At 42.1% G+C, this 24191-nt stretch overlaps 1 protein-coding gene across 1 annotated transcript; it reads right to left on the reverse strand.

The window, feature by feature from the left end:
- Nucleotides 1-4115: 4115 nt before the first annotated feature.
- ANKRD34B (ankyrin repeat domain 34B) lies at nucleotides 4116-6538 on the reverse strand. The gene has a single exon (XM_048054339.2). The coding sequence runs from the start codon at nucleotides 6535-6537 to the stop codon at nucleotides 4990-4992; it is 1548 nt and encodes a 515-aa protein (XP_047910296.1). The 5' UTR covers nucleotide 6538; the 3' UTR covers nucleotides 4116-4989.
- Between the last annotated feature and the right edge of the window lie 17653 nt (nucleotides 6539-24191).

Consider the following 24191-nt stretch of genomic DNA (forward strand, 5'->3'; position numbering starts at 1 on the left):
CCTTCCAGAATATATATATATTTTTTTTAATAATTTAATGGCACTTTTCACCTACTACAAAATAAATATTAGCACAGAAAACAGGTGCAAAATTAGTTTTAAGTAATTGTTTGTAATTCCTACAGTTCAGTTCTTATAAACTTTCTTCTTCGTTGCATTTTAACAGATCTGTGCAAGGAACGTGTTTAAATGAAGACTTTGCACAAAGTAACTCAAATGTTTGTATCAGTAGAGTGATCCAGCCCCTTGTCAACGTCCTCAGGTTTTGTTGTCTATTTTGTGTAAATATAAACAAACAAGCTTATGTTTTGGTTGTGTAAAATGCTAAAACCAAGGATACTCCTAGGAGATGTGCTCTCTTTCAGCTACAGACATCGTCCAGGCAGACACCTTTCTCAGATAACCTGTATACTTTGAAGAACAGGAATATTGGATGTTAAAGATTTTAAAATGAGGTTAATTTCTCTGAGGGACTGTAAGAATGCCATCTTTTTTTAAAAGGATTTATAGCTGGGGAATTTTATCAGAGCAATTAGTCATAAAAATTGGCATTTTATCCCTTTTACTTTAGAAAAAGCGTTTTCATAAGATGTCTCCATATCAAAACCGATCTTTTTGAAGGTATTGCGGTGCCAGTAAAACTTTGAACTTGAAGGAGAAAATACTATGCTGGCAAACAGTGGGAAATATTTTACAACAAGTATTCTTCCTTCTAACTCCGAGTTTTAAATTGAAAGTGAAAAAAGCTTGTACCTCTTATGAGAACAGTTTGAATGTTTTTAGTAGGATCATTACTTGTGACTAACATTAACCTTTCTGTAGCAAGCCTTGTTCTTGTTACATGAATAAAATAGTAAACTAATGGAGTAATGGTTTACTAATAAAAGAATCCATTTTATTATAAATATCTGGTTTTAGAAAAAAAGTAGCTGGAAAGTTGATCAGTTGTATTACATGACATGCAGTAAGATGAAAGTCTTACTAAGGACCGATGAGGAAAAAAGACTGAACTTTAATGACTTTTAGTTTACTATTTTTCTTGTGTAGCTGCATCAAACGCTCTTGGAAGAGTTTCATTATTTTTCATAATTGTAAAAAGACAAAAAGCAAGTGGGAACAATTCCTCCAAGTGACTTTCTCCTTATTGTGAAAACAAACAAAAAGAGCAGGAAAGGATATTTTCAAAGCTGTACTTCAAACACGCTACCTTAAATACAACTTTGAACACTGTTTTGTTTTGTTTTTGTAGTATTTTCATGTTGTGACTTACTGTTCTTGTATTTAATGAACCAAACTAAAATACAGAAGTTTTTAGATGACCACTATTTTTATGAGGCCACCAGTATTTATCTAGAAGATACTTTGTATGGTTTCACAGTATTTTCCAGACAAAATTGAAACCAAAGATAAAAAAGATTTTTTCACCTTTCTAGGTTCTTAGATGGTCTGCAAAAATATTATCACAGAGGTTCAAAACCAATAATCTTATAGCTAGTGTATATTCCTGAAAGCTGTAATTTGCATTGACAGGAATACTTACAGAGGTATCACTTCCATTTTTTAAAATAGTTTAGTATAGGACTGTTTAAGAATTTATACCATTAATCTTTTTAGAAGTTAGAGTGGATGAGCTTCACTGATTTTTTGCTGTCAAGTGTGTGAAATAAGCCATTCCCCGTGGCGTGGGAAGCAATGGTTCTTGAAGGAAAACTGGAAAGGAAGAAGTTTCAGCTTGTGATGTTTTCTTTATTGAGATACATAAAGAACACCTGAAAGGTCTTTTGTTGTTTTTAAACTTCTAAGCTTTGGGGGGAATTTAACATTAGAAATCAGGTCTTGTTTCCCATTCTTTGCTTAAGAGACTTTAAGGACAACTGGAAAACAACTAGGATTAAGACTTCAAAAATGGCCGAAGTGTATCCTCACTGAAACTAAACATTAAAAAAAGCTACTGATAGAGGCTCTCTCACACATTGCTTTGTACAAATTCAGCTATGCTTGATTAAATCTAATTAATAGTTCCAGTTTTCCAGTATAGAGACATCCTGAGAAACACTTAAAAGTGGGTACCTTTGATAGTGACTCAGCCGCTCCTAAATGGCGAATAAATGGATGCCTATTTCCATGTTCTTTGAATGGAGGAAAAAAATAACTTTTATTTACGCATCAGAACAAAAGCAATTAAACATGACTGGAATGCTTTTCCATCTAAGGTCACTTGTAACATTGATGCAACAATAAACACTGATGTTAACTTTTCACATTACTTCTGCATTAAAGTTAGGCACAAAATACTGGCAACATGACAAAAAGACTTCACTCCTCAAGACATTTAGCATTTCCTTCCGTCATCTGAGTAACTTGTAAAAATTACTATCTCTACACATATTATAACACTGACACAGCAGAAATCAGGTTTCTAACAAGTTTTACACGTAATCCTTGTATCTACCATGTACATGCTAAGGTTGATCCAATAGCATCTGCTGAAGTACCATGCTGTTTTTCAGACTGAACCTGAAAGGAACCAAAGGCTCCTCCAGTTTCACCACGTCCTCCAGCAGCCAGTAGCTGTTACTAAGTGAAGTGTAACTTCTCAGGTTTGAATGTTTAGCTATGCAAACTCACCTGGGTTTTAGTGGTTTTATTTTTTTATTTTTTTGCGGGGGGTGTTTTTTGTTTGTTTGTTGGTTGGTTGGTTTGTTGTTGTTGGTGTTTTGTTTGTCTGAAACCCAGAGAACACTTGTTGCTTATGTGCAGAGACTAGGGTTGGCCATACAGTCCATGAATGAGCAAGTCTTCCAATAGATGGAAAGTCCTTCTCTAACTAACTAACCAATGAATAAACAAATAAATTTTAAAATACCCCAGTTGCCATCAAATTTCTGTGACTTGAAGTGGTTACTCCTGATGGGTAAGAAACTAAAAAAGTGTGACAATCATAACTGATTAAGTAAAATGTGGTAGAATTGCGCAGTTACTCTGGGGCTCCTCTGCTGTCACCAGTGCTATGCATCCCAGGTTAGGAGAGCTGTAGGGGAAGGACAGTAAAGGACATGATGACTTTCAAGACCTGTATTTTGTGTAGTAGAATTAATTTTGACAATAGCGATACAGATTTGCATGTTTGCTTATTCCCTAGAATCTAGATGTATGAAGGGTTTGGTGTTGCAAAATTGATTTTTTTAAATTTGTATTTTCAGACCAGCACTTTACATACAGTGATGTAAGAGTAGAGCTATAATCCATGCTTCCTTCTTCAAAATAAGTACATTATGAACTTTAGGACATTTTTATATTTTCACATCCAAAGGTTCTTACAGAGACAATATATTTATCATCTTACGTGAAATTGTCTTATACTAAGAACAAAACTAAACAACATTACAGTTACTTATTAGGAAACATCATAGACCGGGTGAATTTTGACTGAAGTGGCAAGAAGGCAGATAACACCCGCTGACTATTTTCAGAAAAGAGTATGTCATTTCATTACACAGAAATTCACATTATACAGACACCAATACTATATATATATATATATATATATTTACCTATATATAGGTAAATTTTGGCAAAACAGAGCACATTAAATATTTCTCAACCTTTAGAAGACAAGCTATAAAATACTACATGTGATACCAGAAACCAAGCTTCTACAGAATATGCACAAATACAAGGTAGACTTTTGGAACCACAAAACTCTAGATGGGAAGCAAAAACACTCTTTAGATGGAGATACTTAAAAACAGAGATATATACAATACCTTGAAGGCAAAAGTATGTTTCTGGTTTGCAACAAATTCAGGCTTTTGCTTCAAATTAGGTAAAATAAGGACTTTGAACGCCCAGGCAAGTATCCAAGCTGCTGGGCAGATTTATTTAGGAATGTCTGAGCAGCAAGACAGAGCTTGTCCCAGGCATGGGTGTGCGACCATAAGCACAGACCAAGACAAAATCTGTCTCCGACCATCTGTATCCTGTCTTGAAAAGACACCTAGACCTGTGGCTGGGTAGAAGGATGATGTGTGTGTTCTGGAGATCAGGTTGTTGAGAGTCTGGAACTGCAGAAAGTAACAGAACCCAGTTCTGACAGAGACTCTGCCTTTCCCCCCCCCCCCCCCCCCCTTTTTTTTTTAAATGAGCAAATTCCAGCACTCAAGTAGCTTGATACAGCCAAACTGATTGACATGCCTATCTGAGGCTGCAAGCAGGGAAGCAGGGGTTGGTCATTTTACACCAGATGAGAGAGAACCTCTTCATGGCTCTGTGCAGGATCGCTGCCACATGTCATGCGCTGAAGTCCAGCTCTCAGGATCAGAGCTGCTGACTCCTGGCGGGCAGCAAGGCACCTCCAATGGGCTCCCAGTCTTTGGAATTTCATGTGTGAAGCTACATATGCAACAGTACTCTGTGAGATTTTTCTTAGTCTTTGTATTGCCTGTTAACATGCAGTGAAGCCACTGGAGCCAGAAGATGCTGCTGGCAGACACTTGTCCATGCTCGTGACACTGTCAGTGTCTGGGGTCTGTGGATACTGCACAGCTTGGCCACAGCCACGCTTTGATGTCCAGCATCACAGCCAAATGCTTCAAGTTCCCAAAATTCACTTGTACAACATTTCTGGGTGGAGAAAGAGTCTATGTATTTGGGGAAACCTTGCAGGGATAGTATTTCTAACCCAAAAATGAGAACTGCAGTGCCTAACATCCTTTGTAGATTCAACCTGTTGTGGGTAAGGTTTCAATGCTGAAGTTGAAAATATTATGAAAACAATATAATAAATACTCTTCCATTTACAGAAAACAGCATCACTTAGTTAGACAGGTAGTTACGCCTATCTTTTTATGCAGTATCTAAGATATTTAACTCACTCCAAGACAGAAAGCCTTATGTTGCAGACCTGCTATCTTTTCAGGAGTGTAACAGTTAAATAGTTAGGCAAGTATGTACATATTGTAAGGATTTTATAAACCTTCATTTCTCCTGTTAAAAATTCAGTAATTGCCTTATCTGTTCAGTTTGTAATGACTGCCTCCTTAGTAGCATTTTTGTACTTTTGGTCTCCCTAGAGGAAGCAGCTACTGCTGGTAGTAACTGTTTTTGCCCATAAGAAATAACCCCAGAAACCTTATTTAGGAAACTAATATCTGGAACTGGGGGGTGTGGATTCATATTCAGTGGCGGAAGAAAACCTGGTCTTGTCTGAGCAAAGTGATCCAATAATAAAGCCCCTGAACCCCGTCTTTCTAGAACAGTCTGATTTCTTCTGCTCAGGGGAACAGGAGGCATGCTCTCAAATAATTCTCTAGAACTTGGTAACAAAGAGTGAGATGCAGAGGTGATCTTTTTCTTTCCTATCACTGACTTAATGTCTTCTGCAGCAGCAGGACGCAGACTAGTAGTTAACTGAGAATCAGAGCTGTAATGATTTGCTCCTAAATTTCTTTTCTGGATAATACTGCTCAGGTCTGAAATGAAGCTGATCTGTCCTAAACTGGAATCCTCACCCACAGGAATCCCACTGGGGAAAAGCTTCTCTTCACCATAAAGAGTCTGAGAGTTTAACTCATCATATGACGATTTCTTCAATTCAGTTTGATCAGTAGCTTTCAGTAAATGAGCAGCGTCTTTTATGTCAATACTTTGGTGTCTGGTAATGAACCTCTTTGATAAGGCAAGGCCATTGATTTTAAAAGAGAGCTCTTCTGGAGTTACATCCTGAATCTCTCCATGTAAAGAGGCAATTTTACTCTGGTGAAACAGCGGAGAGCTCTTTATCCAAGGTTCAGAATGCAGCCGCTGCACTTGTGCCAGCTTGGAAACCGCATTTGTTGAACCGGAATTTCTCAGTGAAACTGACTTAGATGGGTTGTCTGTGCTTCTGGGATGGTCCAGATCCTTAAAGCTGAAGAGTGCACTTTTAGTTTCATTGTAGCTTGAAAGTGGGGGTGGAGATGTTTTCAGTTCTATTTCTGATGGGGATGTGCAGGCGGCTGGGGAACAATGCTCACTGAGGTCCACAGGAGACACGTTTAAGTATTGCTTTGTTGTTTGCCCTCCTGATGGAGACTTGTCTATTGTGATTATGATTACCTCCTTTCCTCTCGCTTTGCAGGCATTGAGAAGAACTTCCAGGGTCTCTTTGTCTTCAGAGTTTATTGCGTACACCAGCGCAGAGCTGTTAGAGTGATCTTGTAGGCCTGGGTCAGCTCCGCTTTTCAGTAGCAGAGAGACCACCTCAGGCCCTGCTTTTTCTAAACAAGCATGCATCAAGGCTGTCTTTCCAGACTTGTCCTGTATGTTTGGATCTGCCTTGTTTTCCAGTAGATATTTAACCATCTTTGCCTTGCAGACACTCTGGGCATCCACATGTTTCGTCTTACAAGCAATCATTAACGGGGTTTCACCTCTGTCGTTGCTTTCGTTGATGTAGGCCCCACCTTCCAGTAACAGCCTGGTGAGGCGCAATCGGCTCTGGTAGACAGCTCTGATCAGGGAATTCCCATCTGTCGGCAGCTCCACGGTCTCATTCATGGCACTTGTCTCTCAATTACACCTTCCTAGCTGCTGAAAAGAACACCTGGTGCTCAAAGAAGACAAGGAGGCCAAAAAAGGACAAAAAACGGGGGAGGGGGGAGGTGTCAGCTTTTTGAATTGCTCCTGTAAACTCACCACTACTCTGTGACAAGAGGGAAGATAAGGAGGAAAATAAAAAGGTAGTCTTGCCTCCTAAACTTCTAGAAATGCGCTAAATACTTTAAACAATATTTAGCTACACTTAAAATATTTATGGATGCTTAATACACAGCTGTCACTTTTTATTTTTCAGACTGCTCTTGCTTCTGTCACAGCCTGACAAACAAGCTGCAAAAAAAGTCGAATTCTCCACACTGTGATGGCTTTATACTTACTATACCCAAGTGGCCCTGCTGCAGTTGTACCGCTCCTAATTTGCACCCGTGGAAGCGAGAACTGAATGAGCCCTGCAGCACATTTTTCACTGATATGAGTTACTGTGTCACACTCACTTTTTCTTTCTCATAAAATGACAGTGCTAAACGTCTAGAAATTAGTGAGGAAAAACAAATTCCAAGGTATAACAAATAAAAGCACAAGCACTCTTTGTTTGTTTATCTAAGAAGTAACCGTTAAATGGTTGGAAGATAAATATTAATGTCTTTTATAAAAGTGGTAACATTTGGGGAAGCACGCTACCTTCCTTATGCTGATTCAAAAACATACTAGTTTGAGTGAAACGGCATAAATGAAGTGATGCAGGGGCTATTGCATTTGTCACGAGGATCAGTAGGCTGAGAGGTGTCCACTGCCTGGGCACAAAGTATCAGCTCTAAAAGAAAAGAAGTATTTGACAGCATCAAAGAAAATCTGAAGGTTTCACTTGAAAAAATTATGAGCTCAATGTGATGTAAATAATGAAAGGTCTTGTATGAATATACACCCACATACATGAAAACAAACAAAAAAAATGCTGTTATTTATGTCATTGTTTACCTATGTGGAGGGAAGATCTTCAGAGCCAAAATAAAAATCAGTATTTAACAATGGGCAGAGCACTATAACATCAAGACAGGAATTCACATGGACATGAAAACTACATGTTTATTTACAAGGTATTACTAGAGAAATAAAAAATGTTAATTGGCTTAACTGCAAAGGAAATGAACGTATGCACTGTTATTTACCATTGAAAGCACTAGTAATATTTTGCTGAATAACTGAAAAGAAGCAACTTCATTCTGGTTTTCTTCAATATTGGAGTTTTACTTTTATTTCCAAAATCAGTATCAACGTAGTTTGTTCTAAAAGTCCAATAAACAAAAAAAGTTAATTGAAGTACATACACATGAGACTTTTATCTCATATTCCCCCCACCATGCAGTTTCACTCCACAGCAACATGCTCCACAGGCAGAGGTGCGCTTGTTCAGCTGTGGTTTGTCAGCCACAATGAGAACAGTTAGCTCAGGTTCTTCACACTTATCATGTGTTCATAAAATACTCAACTATTATTGATATAGTCATTAGTTGTTGATGTGGTGTAATAAAGGTCATATGCAGCAAGTATTTTAATAAGATACCACAAAATATTTGGAATTTCAGGGGAAAAAAATATACACAAACGCATGTGATGAAGCAGTTTAAGCTTGACGGCATTCATTAATTTCTCGGCTCATGGCTGACACAAAGACTGATCATTTTCTGCATATGACCAAAATCCTATCCTGAGAAATTAAGGGGGACCAAAGAGGGCCAGAACATCTCTGTCCATTCTCAGGGGAGAAGACGTCCCACTACTGATCACTGGTGAGAATGGGGACACCACTGTGGTACTATCAACTTTTTTTTTTTTTTTTTTTACATTTTTATTGATAAAACACTTTTTAAAGTAATTGCACTCAAATTACTTTAAGGATTCATTCTATTATACTGGAAGTACATGATTCAGTATTGTCTATCTCAGCTTTTGTTGATGTGCAAATCACTATTATGCAATGTACATTTTTGACATGTAAAACATTCAAGATTATTATTAAGTCTTTTTTATAAAAGTATCTGATAAATTGGTGCACTTAGGTGTCCAGAAACAAATTAAACAGAAATCACTTTTAGATAGCACACATGCTGGAATTCTGATGTGCTCTCCCTTATTTTTTTTACATATCTGTAAGTCATTGAAAATTTTACATTTCTTTCATGTTTATCTAAGACTTTTCTGATACCTACCTGCTTGTGTTACCTAAGTAATGGTATGTAGCACTTATAGAAGTCTTTTCATCTGTAGAAATTCTTCTAAGGTGACTGGTCAATGCTAAGCCAAAAATGAGACTGTTTTTCTGATATCTGACCAAATATCACCACCTGCTTAAATGTGCTCTCTCCATAGGCTTTACCTTGACTATTAATGTAAGAGGCATTAGAGTAAGAATAGCCTAAACCAATAGAATTTCAATGTTCGGAGTAGGTTTTGTACTTGGAAGACCCTGTTTTGCCATAGCCCTTCTGCGGGGTCATTTAAAGCTCAATTTCTAAGCACCTTTTAACATCTTCAATAAACTGAGATCTGCAGAAGCTAGAAAAAGCATCCAAGCCTCATTTTCCCATCCACACTTACACAGAATTGCTGTTAGAAAAACTGCAAAACAGACTGTGAGGTGCTTACATCCTGTTATGATGGGATGATGCAAGTACCTAAATACAGACAGGATGCAGAACGTAGCATTGGAAGGAAAAAATCATTCGTAAGAGACTACTTCTACCACCACCACCCCACTCCTGCTGTAAAGTAGGTAACTACACATACGTAGACATATGCACACCCAGACAAAAACTGATCAAGATTCATCTTTAAGCATCTCTTGACTTCACGGTGAGGAAGATACGACTACAAGTCAGGCAGCATATGTTCCCAGGACATTGTATGAACCTGGTCTGGGGAAAGCCCAAAACAATGAAAAGAAACTGTTACAGATTTGTAAGCGGAACAATATAAAGCAGAATACATTCTTGAATGCTAGGTGAAATAACTATGACTTCACCTGGAGAACCCATCCATTGCAGGATAATGTGCTCAGACCTGTGTCACCCCAAAATTGCCACTGTGGGAACAAAATGCAGCTGGACTTCTCTAAGACCCAGAGTGACACTGGCTCAACGGAAATGCATGTGCCCCACCTGGACAGGGTACATCCCGCTCCAAACAAACAAACAAAACAACCCACCCACCCACAACTCTTACAACTAGTTAAGTGGTTGAAGTGAAAGAACACCATTCAAGCAAACTCCTGAAAATATTTACTTACTTGATAATCTATCACAGATTGATGCTAAACAAATTGGGACTATACATTCCTCAATCTTAATTATCTGTGATGCCAGGAACAACTGCATATGTTACCGAGATCTCAGGAGTGACACAGCTGCTTGTCAGCTGTGGAGATAACCTTGTGCCAAGCTGGCTGTTCAATGAATGATGAACTGTGCGACCTAGAACAGCAAATCACAGGCTAGTCTGTCAGATTATTCACAAATTCCTGGTGTTATTGTGCAAATCGTATTCCATGAACACTCCTTCTGTCTGGAAAGATTAATTTTATTTTCAAAGAGCAAAGTTGTCCTGGAGACTGTTCTGAGATGAAGTAGCACAAAGCACCTTTCAGAATGAAAATCGATTCTCAAAAGCAATGATGGTTTGTACCCAAGGAGTGGTGAGGCAGTATTGTGGATTTGTCTTGGGTCCTATCCCAAGGTCTGGCTGGCAGATATAAAGCGATGATAACCTAAAGCCCTATTCTGATAAAGGTGTTGCTGCCTTCAGAGCGGGAAAAGCCACTAAAACTTTTAAGTTTTAGCACTTTTTTTTCCTGTACGCCTTGCTTACTGGATTTGAAAGCAGCACTTAATTACTAGGAGAAACTCTGACAGTGTTTTGTTACAGGTAACAACGGAAATAATCACAAAGTTAAGGGGAGAAAAGGCTCAATGTTGAAACAAATACACAAACATTTTCATTAAGCAAAGGAGTGCTATGAAACAAGGCTATTGCAAGGTATTCCTTCTTTTTTTCCAAAGTTAAAGCCAAATTTTCTCAGTGTGCCGCAGCACTCAGAATCACACATGTGCTCTCTCAGTAGCCTTCAGGGCATCGAAAATCATTCCAGTAAAAGGAAGGCATCAATCCTCCTCTCTGGAAAAGATGGGCTTAGACAATGAAAGAGCATAAACCTATATTTGTGATTCTCATACCCGTCCTAACTTTGTAAATTCTCTTGGTCAGCATAACAAGCACTCTGATTTCCTACATCGTGTTGTAAAGACGCTGAGAATTTATCACTGGTGGAAGTTACTTTTGGTTGAAAAATCACCACTGTGACACATCCACCCCCCTCCCTGAGCGCCACCGGGGTTGCCAGGACCAAGTCCGCCCGGTTTCAGGACCCCAGCCTGTACCGTGCAACTTCTCACAGCCATGAGACGTCCCACAGTCTCCGCACTTCTGCTGCTTGCCAGCTAGCCGAAGGGCGACCAGGATCTCCTCGCCGCTCTTCTCGCTTTCAGTCTTCAGCGTGCGCACTTCCCAGGAGATTCTGGAGGGGTCCAGCCAGCACTTTTTCCCTGCCACCATGCCTGTCGCCTTCCCAAGCGCTATGTCTCACTCTGAGGCGCTTTTTCTGCGGTCCTGTCACCGTCAGAAAGCGGCTGCAGCCCGGCGGAGAGCACGGGAGGACAGACCAAAGTTTCCTCGGGGGGTCTGCACGACGTTGCACGCCCTGCCTCGAAACCTACCGGCTCTAAGGCTTCTCCCGAGGGAGACCTAGAAGGAAAAAAACCTGGGGGACGAGCAACTTCTCCGCAGAGCCGGCAGGGAGAGCGCACCTGTAAGGGGAGCCTACGGCAGAAAGCACGCTGGAAGCTCCCGTCAAGAGCCGGCCGGGAGGGACCGCGGCGCTGGAGAAGAGCCCCCCCGGCCCCACTCCCTCGTTACCTGCCCCCGCCGCCGCTCCTCGGGCGGGCCCCCAGCGCCGTCCCAGCCGGGGCCGGGTCGCACGAAGGCGCAGAGCCGAGAGATAAAAAAAATGCGGGTCCCGCCCGCCTTATAAACCGGCTGGCTGCGGGCAGAAAGCCCCGCGGGCACGGCGCAGGGCGGAGCGAGCTCCCTGCCGCGGAGCTGCCGGCCCTGCCCAGCCCGGCCCAGCCCGGCCCGGCTTGGCCCGGCCCGGCCCGGTCTCCTCATGGCGATGGCTTCCCTGCCTCCCTCCCTATATCCCTCTCTCCTCAGCCCCACACCCTCTGCCAAGCGGCCTGCCCCACGGCACAGGGCACCTCGCCATGCCCGGGACCCCCCGAGCCCACCACAGCGCAGGCTGGTGAAGAACATGGCCGCCATTCCTGGTGGTGGAGAGAGCGGCGGGATGCGTTCAGCTGTGGTTACCCATCTCTTCACGTGCAAAGAGAAGAAACAACCCGCCACAGACCCTTCGCCGGCTTGCCGTTTACTACTGCCCAGGGACGTGAATTGGTTGGTGTTTAATTTGACAGGTGACCTGTTGTTGGCTGCCCATGGCTAGCTTCCAAAATGAGCTCAAGGGACAACCTTCAGCCAGCCCACCTACGGCTATACCCAGATACTGATGGAAACAGCCACAGCTTTTGACGCCAAAAGGGATCTGCATTTTGAACATTTTATAAGTCTGTCCCTAGAGTACCATTAAGCAAAAATGATCACCTAGAGATGAAAAAGAAGTGGAGAAATTTGTCTGAGATCTTTTTCATTGCAGCCTGAAGAGATTCTTCCTTTGAGTGTACTCAACTTTGACTCTGCAATAATCACCAGCTACTTCAATTGGCAAAACTGCCAAAAGAAAAAGGGGTTTGGGTGCTATTTGTTTGTAGGAGGTCTAAGAGTTTTGTGATTTCATAAATTGCCTTAGTTCTCTCACACAGCTTCTTCAATATTAAGCAAGCCTAAATCCAACCAGAAGGTTATATTTTTCATGACGATTTTTTTTTTCTTCTGCAGAAACTTGTAGACACAGTTGGAGATGAAGGCCACAGTGTCAATATGGGTTTACCTTATATTATGGATTTTCTCTCTGCTGCTTGCTCTTTGCCAGAAGCAATCTAGTCAAAGCATGCCAGGAAAGACGTCTTCTTTCCTGATACTTGGTGTTGCCTAACAATCAATGAACCTCAAAGCAAATAAGTCCCAGTGGTTGGGTGGCAGGCAAACTAAAAAGTTTGTCTGCAACACCACTTCCATGCAACATCACTTTATACAGATTTGTCTCCTGAGAAGTAGGCTACGTTATATTTTCCAGAGTGGCTAGGACAGCCGGAGCACCAGAGAAGCTTCAGCAAGAAACATTTATTCCAGCAAAACTAATGTGTGATTTCTTTAATACAAACTCAGAAAAGAAAAAAAAAGTTACAAAACAAAAAAGTCCTATCAAATAGAATGCATCAATCTCTTCTCACAGCTACAATGTATTTTTCTGAGGTTATATGAGGATATAAAATACCAGAATGTGTCCAGAGGAGGGTAACAAAGAGTGTGAATGGACTAGATAGAGGGCATGACTAAGGAGGAGTGCCTCAGTTCTCTTGGTTTGTTCAGTTTAGATGAGACAGAGGGGTGACCTCACGGCAGCCTACAGCTTCCTCACCAGAGGGAGCGGAAGGGGAGGCACTGATCGCCACTCTCTGGTGATCGTTAACAGGGTATGAGGGAGTGGCTTAAAGCCCCATCAGGAGAAGCTCAGATTGGATATTAGAAGTAAGTACTTGCTGAGGGCTTTCAGGCCACTACAAAAAGCCCATGGAATTTCAAACTATGCTGCAAGAACCTTCTTAAGTTTCATGCTAGTTTAGGACACCTTCACAGAATCACAAAATGGATGGGATTGGAAGGGACTTCTGGAGGCCACCTGGTCCTACCCACCTGCAGGGCCACCTTGAACAGGTTGCGCAGAACCAAGTGCAGGTGCTTTTGGTACGGGTTTTGAGACTCCACATCTCCGGGCAATCTGTACCAGTGCTCAGTCACCTTCACAGTAAATACCTATTTCTTGATGTTCAGATATAATCTACTGTCTTTCAATTTGTAAACATTGCCTCTTGTTCTGTCCCTTGGCACCACTGAGAAGAGCCAGGCTCTGTCTTCTCTGCACTCTCCCTTGGGGTATTTGTATACATCAATATAAATGAACCTCCGAAACTTCTCTTCTCTAGACTGAAGAGTCTCAGTTCTCTTAACCTTTCCTCCTAGGACAGATGCTTCAGGCCCTTTATCATCTTCATGGCTCTTCGCTGGAATCTCTCCTGGACACAGCATTCCAGGTGCAAAGGAGAAGGGAAGGAACACCTCCCTTGACCTGCTGCAATGCTTTGCCTAATGCAGCCCAGATACCTTTGGTCTTCTTTTCTTCAAGGGCACAGTGCTGGCTTGTGGTCAGCTTGGTGTCCACTCAGTTCCTTTTCTGCCAAGCTGCTTCCCAGATGGGTGGCCCCTAATATATATATTTTTGATCCTCCTTAGGCAGTGCAGAACATTACACTTATAGAATCATGGAATCACCTAGGTTGAAAAAGGTCTTTGAGACCATCAAGTTTGATCATCTGCTTGACCTACTGAGTCCCGTCACTGAACCATGTCCCTTAGTACTGCATCCACATGTCTCTTAAATACCTTCGGGGATGGGGACTCCACCATTTCCATGGGCAGCCTGTTCCAGTGCTTGACCACCCTCTGCATGAAGAAATTCTTCCTAATGTCCAATATAAACTTCCCCTGGCACAAATTGAAACTGTTTAATACAATCATAGAACAGTTTGGGTTGGAAAGGACCTTAAAGACCATCTAGTTCCAACCCCCTGACAGGGGCAAGGATGCCACCCACTAGATCAGGTTGTCTGGGGCCTCGTCCAGCCTGGTCTTGAACACTTTTAGGGATGAGGCATCCACAACTTCTCTGGGCAACCTGTTCTAGTGCCTCACCAGCTTCTGAGTGAAGAATTTCTTCCTAATCTCAAATCTAAATCTCCCCTCTTTTAGTCTAAAACCATTCCCCCTTGTTCTGTCATTGTGCTGGGAGCCCCAGACCTGGACGCAGTACTCCAGGTGGGACCTCACAAAGGCAGAGCAGAGAGAAACAATCACCTCCCTCAGCCTTCTGGCCTCTCTTCTGTTGATGCAGCCCAGGACACAGATGGCCTTCTGGGCCGCAAGTGTGCACTGCTGGCTCATGTCAAAGTTTTTGCCCACCAGAACCCCTAGGTCCTTCTTCACAGGACTGCTCTCAAGCAGTTCTTCTCCCAGTCCGAGCTCTCTCAGCCTTTCTTCTTAGGAGAGATGCTTCAGACCTCTGATCATCTTTGTAGCCCTCCTCTGGACGTGCTCTAACAGGTCCATGTCCTTCTTGTGCTGGGGGCCCCAGAGCTGGATGCAGCACTCCAGGTGGGACCTCATGAGGGCAGAGCAGAGGGTCACAATCACTTCCCTTGACCTGCTGGCCACCCCTCTGTTGATGCAGCCCAGGATGCAGTTGGCCTTCTGGGCTGCAAGCATGCACTGCTAGCTTGTGTCAAGCCTTTTGTCCACCAGAACCCCCCACCAGAACCCCCGGGTCCTTCTTCACAGGGCTGCTCTCAAAGATTTCTTCTCCCAGTCTGTACTCATGTCTGGGATTGCCCCAGCCAAGTGCAGCACCTTGCACTTGGATTTGAATCTCATTAGATTCACATGGGCCCATGTCTCCAGCCTGTCCAGGTCCCTTTGGATGGCATCTCTTCCTTCTGTTATATCAACTGCACCGCTCAGCTTGGTGTCATCTGCAAACTTGCTGAGGGTCCGCTCAATCCCATCACCTGTGTCATTGATGAAGATGTTAAAAACTGCTGGTCCCTAGACAGAGTCCTGAGGGACACCACTAGTCACTGGCCCACACCTGGACAAAGAGCCATTAATCACTACTCTCTGGGTGCAGCCATCAAGCCAATACCTTATCGACCAGATGGTCTACCCTTCAAATCCATATCTTTGCAATTTGAAGATCAGGATGTTGTATGAGACCGTGTCAAAGGTCTTACAGAAATCCAGGTAGATGACATCAGTCAGTCTTCCCTTGTCGACTGATGCAGTCACTCCACCACAGAAGGCCACCAGATTGGTTGGGCACAATTTGCCCTTGGTGAAGCCATGCTGGCTGTCTCAGATCACCTCTTTGTCTTGCAAGTGCCTTAACATTGCTTCCAGGAGGATCTGTTGAATGATCTTGCCAGGCATATAGGTGAGACTCACCGGTCTGTAGTTCCCTGGGTCCTCCTTTCTACCCTTTTTATAAACGGGGTGATATTTCCCTTTTTCCAATCACCAGGGACTTCACCTGAGTGCCATGAATTTTCAAATATGATGGAGAGAGGTTTGGCGACTACATCAGCCAGTTCCCTCAGGACCCTGGGGTGCGTGTCATCAGAGGCCATAGACTTATAGTTGTTAAGTTGCATCAGGAGGTCCCAAACTTGCTCTTTGCTTACAGCAGGAGGGACTCTGCTCCCCCAGCCTCTACCTAGAGGTTCAGGGACTTGAGAGATGTGGGAATCCCGACCACTAGTGAAGACTGAGGCAAAGTTGTTAAGTACCGCTGCGTTCTCCATGTCCATTGTTACCAGTTCTCCATCTTCATTTGTCAGAGGTGTTACACTCTCCCTAGTCTTTCTTTTGCAGCTAAAGTACCTGTAGAACCCCTTCTTGTTATTCTTTGCATCCCTTGCCAAGTCTAGTTCTGTCAGTGCCTTGGCTTTCCTGATCCCATCCCTACACATCTGGACAGCATTTCTGTACTCTTCCCAGGATGCATGGCCCTGTTTCCACCATCTGTGCATTTCCTTCTTTTGCCTAAGTTTGACCAGCAGATCCTTATTCAACTGTGCTGGTTTCCTACATTCCCTGCTTGATTTATTACATATAGGAATAGAGAGCTCTTGTGCTCCAAGGAAAATATCGTTAAAGAGTTGCCAGCTCTGATCAGATCCATGTCGCATGGGATCTCATCCACCAATTCTTTGAACGGCTGGAAGTTGGCTCTTCTGAAGTTCAGGGTCCTGACTTTGCTCTTTGCCAGGCCCATATCCCTTGAGATCACAAACTCAACCAGGGCATGGTTGCTGCAACCCAGGCTTCCTCCAAATTTAAATTCTTTAATGAGCTCTTCTGCATTGGTGAGCACCAGGTCCAGTAACGCTTCTCCTCTCGTTGGTTTGTCTAACACCTGGACCAGGAAGTTGTCCTCAGTGGACTCCGGGAGTCTCCTGGGTTGCTTACTGCCTGCCATGTGGCTTTCCCAGCAGTCATCCGGGTGTCTGAAATCCCCCAGGAGGATGAGAGCCTGTGAGCATAATGCTTCTTGTAGTTGGAGGCCTCATTCACAGGCTCTTCTTGATCTAGCAGCCTGTAGTAGACACCAACCACGAGATGTCCTTTGTTGATCCAGTCCTTAATTTTTACCCACAGGCTCTCAACCTGCTCTTGGCTATTTCTTAGAGGGAACTCTTCATAACCTACCCATTTCTTAACATAGGGGGCAAATACCCCACTCTTCTTTCCCTGCCTGTCTCTCCTGTAAAGCTTGTAGCCCTCTGTCCCACTGTTCCAGCTGTGTGATTTGTCCCACCATGTTTCCATGATAGCAATTAGATTATAGTTTTCTAATTGCACTGTGGCTTCCAGCTCCCCCTGCTTGTTTCCCATGCTGCGTGCATTGGTGTAGAGGCACTTCAACTGGGCTATGGGTTGCATCCAATCTCTTTCTCCTGATTATTGGTGAAAAAGTCAAACAAATTCGGCCACAAGATTGAGCCCCAGCTGATGCCCCTGGTGACCAGCCACCAACTGAATTGAGCTCATCACTAGGACTCTTTGAGCCAGACCATCCAGCCAGTTCTTCTTCCAGCAAACTGTACATCTGTCCAAGTCATGAGCAGCCAGTTCCTCCAGGAGAATACTGTGAGAAATGATGTCAAACATACTTCTTCTTGTTGAACTTCATGAAGATCCTGTCAGCCTTTTTCTCCAGCCTGCCCAGGTCCCTCTGGGTGGCAGCACAACCCTCTGGCTTATCAGCTCCCAGTTTTGTGTCATCAGCAAACTTGCTGGGGTCACTACCCGTCATCCAGAACATTAACGAAGAAATGAAAGAGGTTCTGGATGCAGTATAGACTCCCAGTGTATTCCACTAGTGACTGGTCTCTGACTAGGCTTTGTGACACTGACCACCCCCTCTGGGCCCAGCGGTTCAGCCAGTTTTTTAACCACTTCGCTGTGTGCCCATCCAGCCCATACTTCATCAGCTTCTCTGTGAGGATCTTACGGGAGACATTGACAAAGACCTTACTGAAATCCAGGTAGGCAGTACCCACTGCTCTCCCCTCATCTGCCAGCCCACTCACTTCATTGTAGAAGGTTGTCGGGTTGGTCAAATGTGACTTCACCTTGTTGAAGCCATGCTGACTACTCCTGATCGCCTTACCATACTAGTTTATCTGCTGGGTGCCCCTAATGATGCTTATGGACTATTCTTAAGAGTACTTGTGAACGATGGGATTTCCTGCAGACATTCCTGATATTCCAAGGGTATTTTCTCAGAATGCCGACTATTACAAAAGCCCACTGCAACAGTTTTACGCAACATTGTGGAGAAGTTTTGACTGCCTTTTGTCATTGTGACTTTCTGCAGTGAGGACATGACAACTGTCTCCCCTGCAAATAGTGTTAATTGTGGGGTCTGTAGTGCCTTATTCTGCAAGACTCTGTACTCATGTATTTAAAAAGGCAGCTGCTGCCTCAAAGACTTTGTCATCTTGGCATATAAAAGACAACAGATGAATGCAGTAAACAAACAGGGGAGTTGAGGGCAACGTAACAGTGAAACAATCAGGCATGTTCTGTATAATAAGCAGCAGTCACAGGGCACCGGCAGCCTTGATGCTATGAAGGGCTTTTTTAGGCATCACAGGAGATAAGTTTCCAGGAGGAATGTGAAGGAGATTTGTACCATTCTACTTTTCAAAGTACATGACAGGATTGGTTAGGCACAGGCATGACTAGGAGCTGGATGAATTGTATGAATAAGCTACTAAAACAAACAACATCCCAAGGGCAGCTTCTTCAGTTACTCTTTAACCTCGTCTTTCAAAAACTAAGTTGGGAGACTGTCCACAGGTTTTTATTTTTTTCTTTTCCTGTGTTGTGATTCTAATTATCTTTGTTTTCTTTTATTCTCTGCACCTCACCCACATTGTTAATACTCTTTCCATACCAAACAGTCTGAGATAGGCATGTATATCGAGCACCCACTCTTCAGGAAGGTTACTGCTCTTCTCAGACCTGCTATTGTGTGAATTATATAAGGTACGGAGGCGGTGTGCGCTTGTGTATGGTTCATCAATTCTGCTGCTTGGGCATCTTCGCTTGTGTGGTTTCTGCAGCTCTCATGTACACTTTCTTATTGTGCCTTCTGTCCTTGCTCGCATTGTATTGTTGTGCTTATGATAGCCAACATAAATCTTCTGCAAAAAGAGTTTATCACACCCATTCTTAGAAGAGCACTGTTAGAAAGATAATTATACTTTTTTTATACATGTCACAACTTCCTCAATTTTGCTACTTTTAATTAGGTATAAAAATAAGTATTGATATCAAGAAGTTAATTTTTATGTTAACAGTGAAGATGGGTGGAAAGACAGAGTAGGGAATACAGCAATGCAGTCCAAGGTTTATTCTAAAATGCAGATGTTTGCATATGCACATGACATATTAGCCTCTTACACTTTTTCATATCCCTCTCAGGATTTCCATCTACCCAGCCCATTTTTAATATTTCACTGACATTTGGGCTAGCTAGATATCTACCAGGGGAAAGTTTTATGGTCACAGCATACTAATATTCATTTTAATTAACCAAAATGTTCCACTGCATTGATTCTTGATAAACTTTTATTCAAATACAGGCAGATACACAGTAAAACTGAAGAAACACACTTCATCTTACGGTAGCCTGATCAACAAGCTGCTGGAAAGCCAGAGCTGGAATGCAGACCTCGAGCCCAGGATCTTTGTTTCGGGAAGGCGGCTTCAGAGCTTCAGTCCAGGCTGTGCAGCCAGGAGTCTGGGCACAACAGTGAGACCTGGCTGGGTTTCTGAGCACCACCTCCACAGCAAGGGGCTTCCCAGGGTCACTTGGGACCCTAGGGTTGGGGGAAGGTGGCTGCTTCATCGTGTTTGGGTGTGGAGGGGAGAATAGAAATATCTTCATCTGAAACAAAAAATGTTGTGGATTTTTATTTCTATGGGAAACTGTAAACACTTTAATTGTGGTGTCTATTTGGAGAGCTCATTAAAACCATCTTGCACTGACCAACCTTAGCCTACACCAAAAAAAAATCAATTAAAATGAAGAAAGGCCTATACATGTTTACTGTATATAATTATTTCTATATTGATGCATTACTGTGTAAATCATTGAACAGTACCATATAAGTCATTCTACTATTTCATAATATATTGATACTTTTTTTTTTTTTTTTTCACTAAACTGTGAATAAATGAAAAAATAGAAAGAAAGAGTACCTTACTAGTTTTGGTTTTGGTGAATAAAAAAAACACCAATAACAACACTGAAATTAATATAATTGTAATTTGGTACCTAAGTTAGTACATTTTAAAACATGTACAGAGACAGCTGTTTACTGTGCTAGAACTGTTTGCCGAGAGGAATGCAATAATAGTTTGTAAGTAATAGTGTTTCTTAAAAATTCTTTCATTAATTTTAGCAGGTACAGCTGCTTGCTTGTTTACAATAATGAAAAGGAATTATGCTTGTGGTCTAGAGATGTCACTGTTCTTTGCTTACAAGCAAAGAAAGGGGAGAGAGGCAGGAGACAGAGTACAGAGGAATGCTGTTTTGTTTCAACAGTAATAAGCAAAAACAAACAAAGAAATTAGGGCTCCACTAGCCACACAAACTAGGGCTCACACAAAGCCACAACTCTGCGCGTAGTACAAAATCTAGAGTAAAATGTTACTGCTTTATTGGTTTCTTTACTTAGCTAATTTTGACTTTGAGGTGTACTTTATGTTGTACTTTCTTTGCTAGATCAGTTGCTTGGAGTGATCACACCAGGCAAGAGCTCCAAGACAGGTCCTTTTGACCTGGTCTGGTGTGACCTCTTTGGCTTCAGTGAGTCAGCACCAGAAGTGATACTTCTGATTTCTTTCAGGCATGTTTTAATTATGTAGTTGTGACATGGAAGCTTCGTCTCAAACAATATGCTCTCTGAAGTGTTTGGTGTATTTTGGCTAATTACTTCAATTAAAAAAATTGACTATGCATGGGAATTTGCCATGTGGTACTTGCAGGAATAATTATCACTGGTGAGGTAGCAGAAGTTCTTAAAACTATTTTAGAGACTACATTGCACTGAAATGTCTGGTTCCACAGGTGTATCCATTTGCAACACTGTGCAACACACGTGATGGATTCCTAAGTGCTGTAAATCAGCAGCTCTGTAGGACAACCCTCTTTTGGCAGGGTTATTTCTTTGTATGTACGTGAATCAGATGCTACTAACCCAGTATGCAAACGTCCACAGAGCTGATACTTTCTCATAAATGTGTTCAGAAAAATTGAAAATAGATTCTGAAGGAAGTATTTTTAAATGTTTTGACACGATAATGTTAGGCATTGGTAAAGTAGAATGGTAGCAAAACATGCTCTCTACTATATAATAAGGACTTATTTCTATATTGTGGTTTCTGATCACAGCACTTGTTTTCTAGTTAGAAGGAAAGATCATATAATGGTTCAAGACATCAACTGCTAGTCTCTATGTTTACAGGCCTGTTTGAAATTCATATACTAGTGATTTTCAATTCCATCTGAATCTTTCACACTATGATAAGGAAAACTGTACACTCATTGTTTGATTTCCAAGTTTGTTTGTTTGTTTTTTTTTTATCTTCCCTGACAGAGCTTTTTATTTTATTTATTTATTTATTTATTTATTTTAGCATTCCAAGCAGTAATTTGTCCATAACATGAAGAATCTAGATTTCCTTCATATGAGGATAAATAAGATACTCAATGAAAGGCACAAGTACTTACATTACAGGAGAAAGTTTTCTGTACCCTTTGTAAACTGCAGGAGTTTCTATGGGTACTTGGACTTTCATACTAGAAACAATATATAACGGATTATGCAGTGGAGAATAGTAGAACTCCTGTATGACAAAAGGAACAGCATCTATATGATTCCATCTGAAAGAGAACCATAATTTGATGGACACTGGGACTCAATACTTTAAAGAAATCTATTTTAAGTGACAGAAGTAGCAATATGCACAGAAGCATATGAGGAAAGAAGAACTCAACTACAGAATGCCTCTTTAATTGGCTAAATAGCAAAGACAAATAAAGAAAATTTAAATTAAAATTAAAAAAATTAATTCTTTCAGAACTAAGTATGCTAAAGTCATGACCTTTTCCACCTAGGACTCTTGATTCAAATTTTAACCTTTCTGAACAAAACCAAAGAAGATCAAATAGAGTGATCAAAACTCACTTCTTCCACTTGTGAAAATGAAGCTCTCTTTCAAGCTAATTTCACAAGAAATAGTTTTCAGGAGATTTTTTTTTCTTTTTTTTCTGTGTTTTGTAACCTACTGCAACATTGCAGAAAAACTTCTGGACTAAAGTACATTGTAGTACAAAGTACAAGTGCACAAGCTTCAGTGGAATTAGTGGTGAGGTTAATTTTGTTTTCAGTTAATTATTCTTACTTGAAAGGCATATCTTAATATTTATCTGTTTTCTATTTTTAATTATTGCATGGATACATGCAGTATTTTTAAATACTGCACAGATGGGAATGAGAGGTAGAAACCTGTTGAGATGTTCATGGCTGAGAGCAGGCATCCTCCATGAGTGTGTTCCAGGGGCTGTGAGATGTGCTCCTCCATGGCATGTGTCTACAGGAAATTCATGTCAAATTATTCAAGGTTTTAAAGCTGCTCAGAGGAACACGACACTCCATCAACCTTACGTTGTCCTCAGTTAATCATGGATCCCATGGTGATGCAGTTGTATAGCTGAGGAATATGGGTACAGTCCTGGAGACAAATAATCCTCCTGTGGTTCTACAGCTTATGTAGCAATTCCCTTCTGTGAGCATGTTGAATGGCCCAGCCTGGAGCCAGAAAGAGCATGACTGAATTTCTCGTGCGTTTAGGGCACAGGTGGACATCTCATCTAGGTCTAGCTGAAGACTGACGATATTACAGCTCCTGTTTGGTCATCACTAGGAGCTGCTGGCCCAGCTGTATCAGTAGAAAGTATCACTTGAGTTTTTCCTGAAAAAAAGTCTCAAGAATGTAACCAGAAGAAAGACTCTGAGTTTGAAAGCTAGTCTGTTCTCTTTCTGACGAAGTCAGTTAATCTAATAAAAGACATCTTACAAACATTGAATCACACAGAATCATAGATTACATAGAATCACAGAATCATTAAGGTTGGAAAAAACCTCCAATATCATCTGGTCCAACCATCACCCTACCACCAATGTCACCCACTAAACCATGACCCTAAGCACCACGTCCAACCTTTCCTTGAACACCCCCGGGGATGGTGACTCCACTCCAATGCCTAACTCCTCTTTCTGAGAAATGTCGCCTAATTTCCAACCTAAACCTCCCCTGGTGCAACTTGAGGCCATTCCCTCTAGTCCTACCGATAGTCCTATCTAGTCCTACCTGTGAGAAGAGGCTGACCCCCAGCTCCCCACACCTTCCTTTCAGGTAGCTGTAGAGAGCAATGAGGTCTCCCCTGAGCCTCTTCTTCTCCCAACTAAACACCCCCAGTTCCCTCAGCTGCTCCTCATAGGATTTGTGTTCCAGGCCCTTCACCGACTTCGTAGCCCTTCTCCGGACATGCTCCAGAGCCTCGATGTCCTTCTTCTAGTGAGGGGCCCAAAGCTGAACACAGGACTCAAGCTATGGCCTCACCAGAGCAGAGTACAGGGCGATGATCACCTCCCTGGCCCTGCTGGCTGCACTGTTCCTGACACAAGCCAGGATGCTGTTGGCCTTCTTGCTTTGATGATATGCAAAAGGAGATGGAACGATTTGCAGACAGAAAACAAGAGAAAATAACCCAGGATTCATCCCAGAACACACAAAAAGCAAGTCTTTATAATTGAAGGCCAAGAAAAGCTAGTAGGTTCCTCATATGGAGCTGCAGAAATGTATGCTTTCCACCAAGAGAAGCAGAAGACCAGCCTGGGCACAGTGTTAAGTCTTAGGCTACTGGATGCTCTGGGATGGGACTTGTGCTTTCAGATGTAGCTTAGGCACTTCAGGATAAGATTTGTATCTGAGGATTTCAGTGTAGCTGACAAATGCAGTTACTGAAACATCCCAATTCCGAAAATTCTTCACTTCTGAAATTCTTTGTCACATCATCTTACAAGTGCTGTATCCTGGGGCAGTTTGAAAATGTTTCCACTGTAATAATTTTACTTAGAGAGCAAACTAACGCAAGAAACTGTGTAATCCTTCTAGAAAAAAAAAAATCCTGTTTTTTTTTTTTCCTACCTCTCTTTCCCCATTTTCATTCTTTTGTTCCA

The sequence above is a fragment of the Anser cygnoides genome, chromosome Z (genome assembly GCF_040182565.1).
Source record: "Anser cygnoides isolate HZ-2024a breed goose chromosome Z, Taihu_goose_T2T_genome, whole genome shotgun sequence".
Taxonomy (NCBI): domain Eukaryota; kingdom Metazoa; phylum Chordata; class Aves; order Anseriformes; family Anatidae; genus Anser; species Anser cygnoides.

Bases quoted from the DNA above. Each gene is read 5' to 3' on its own strand.
- ANKRD34B (XM_048054339.2), bottom strand. From the start codon at position 6,537: ATGAATGAGACCGTGGAGCTGCCGACAGATGGGAATTCCCTGATCAGA.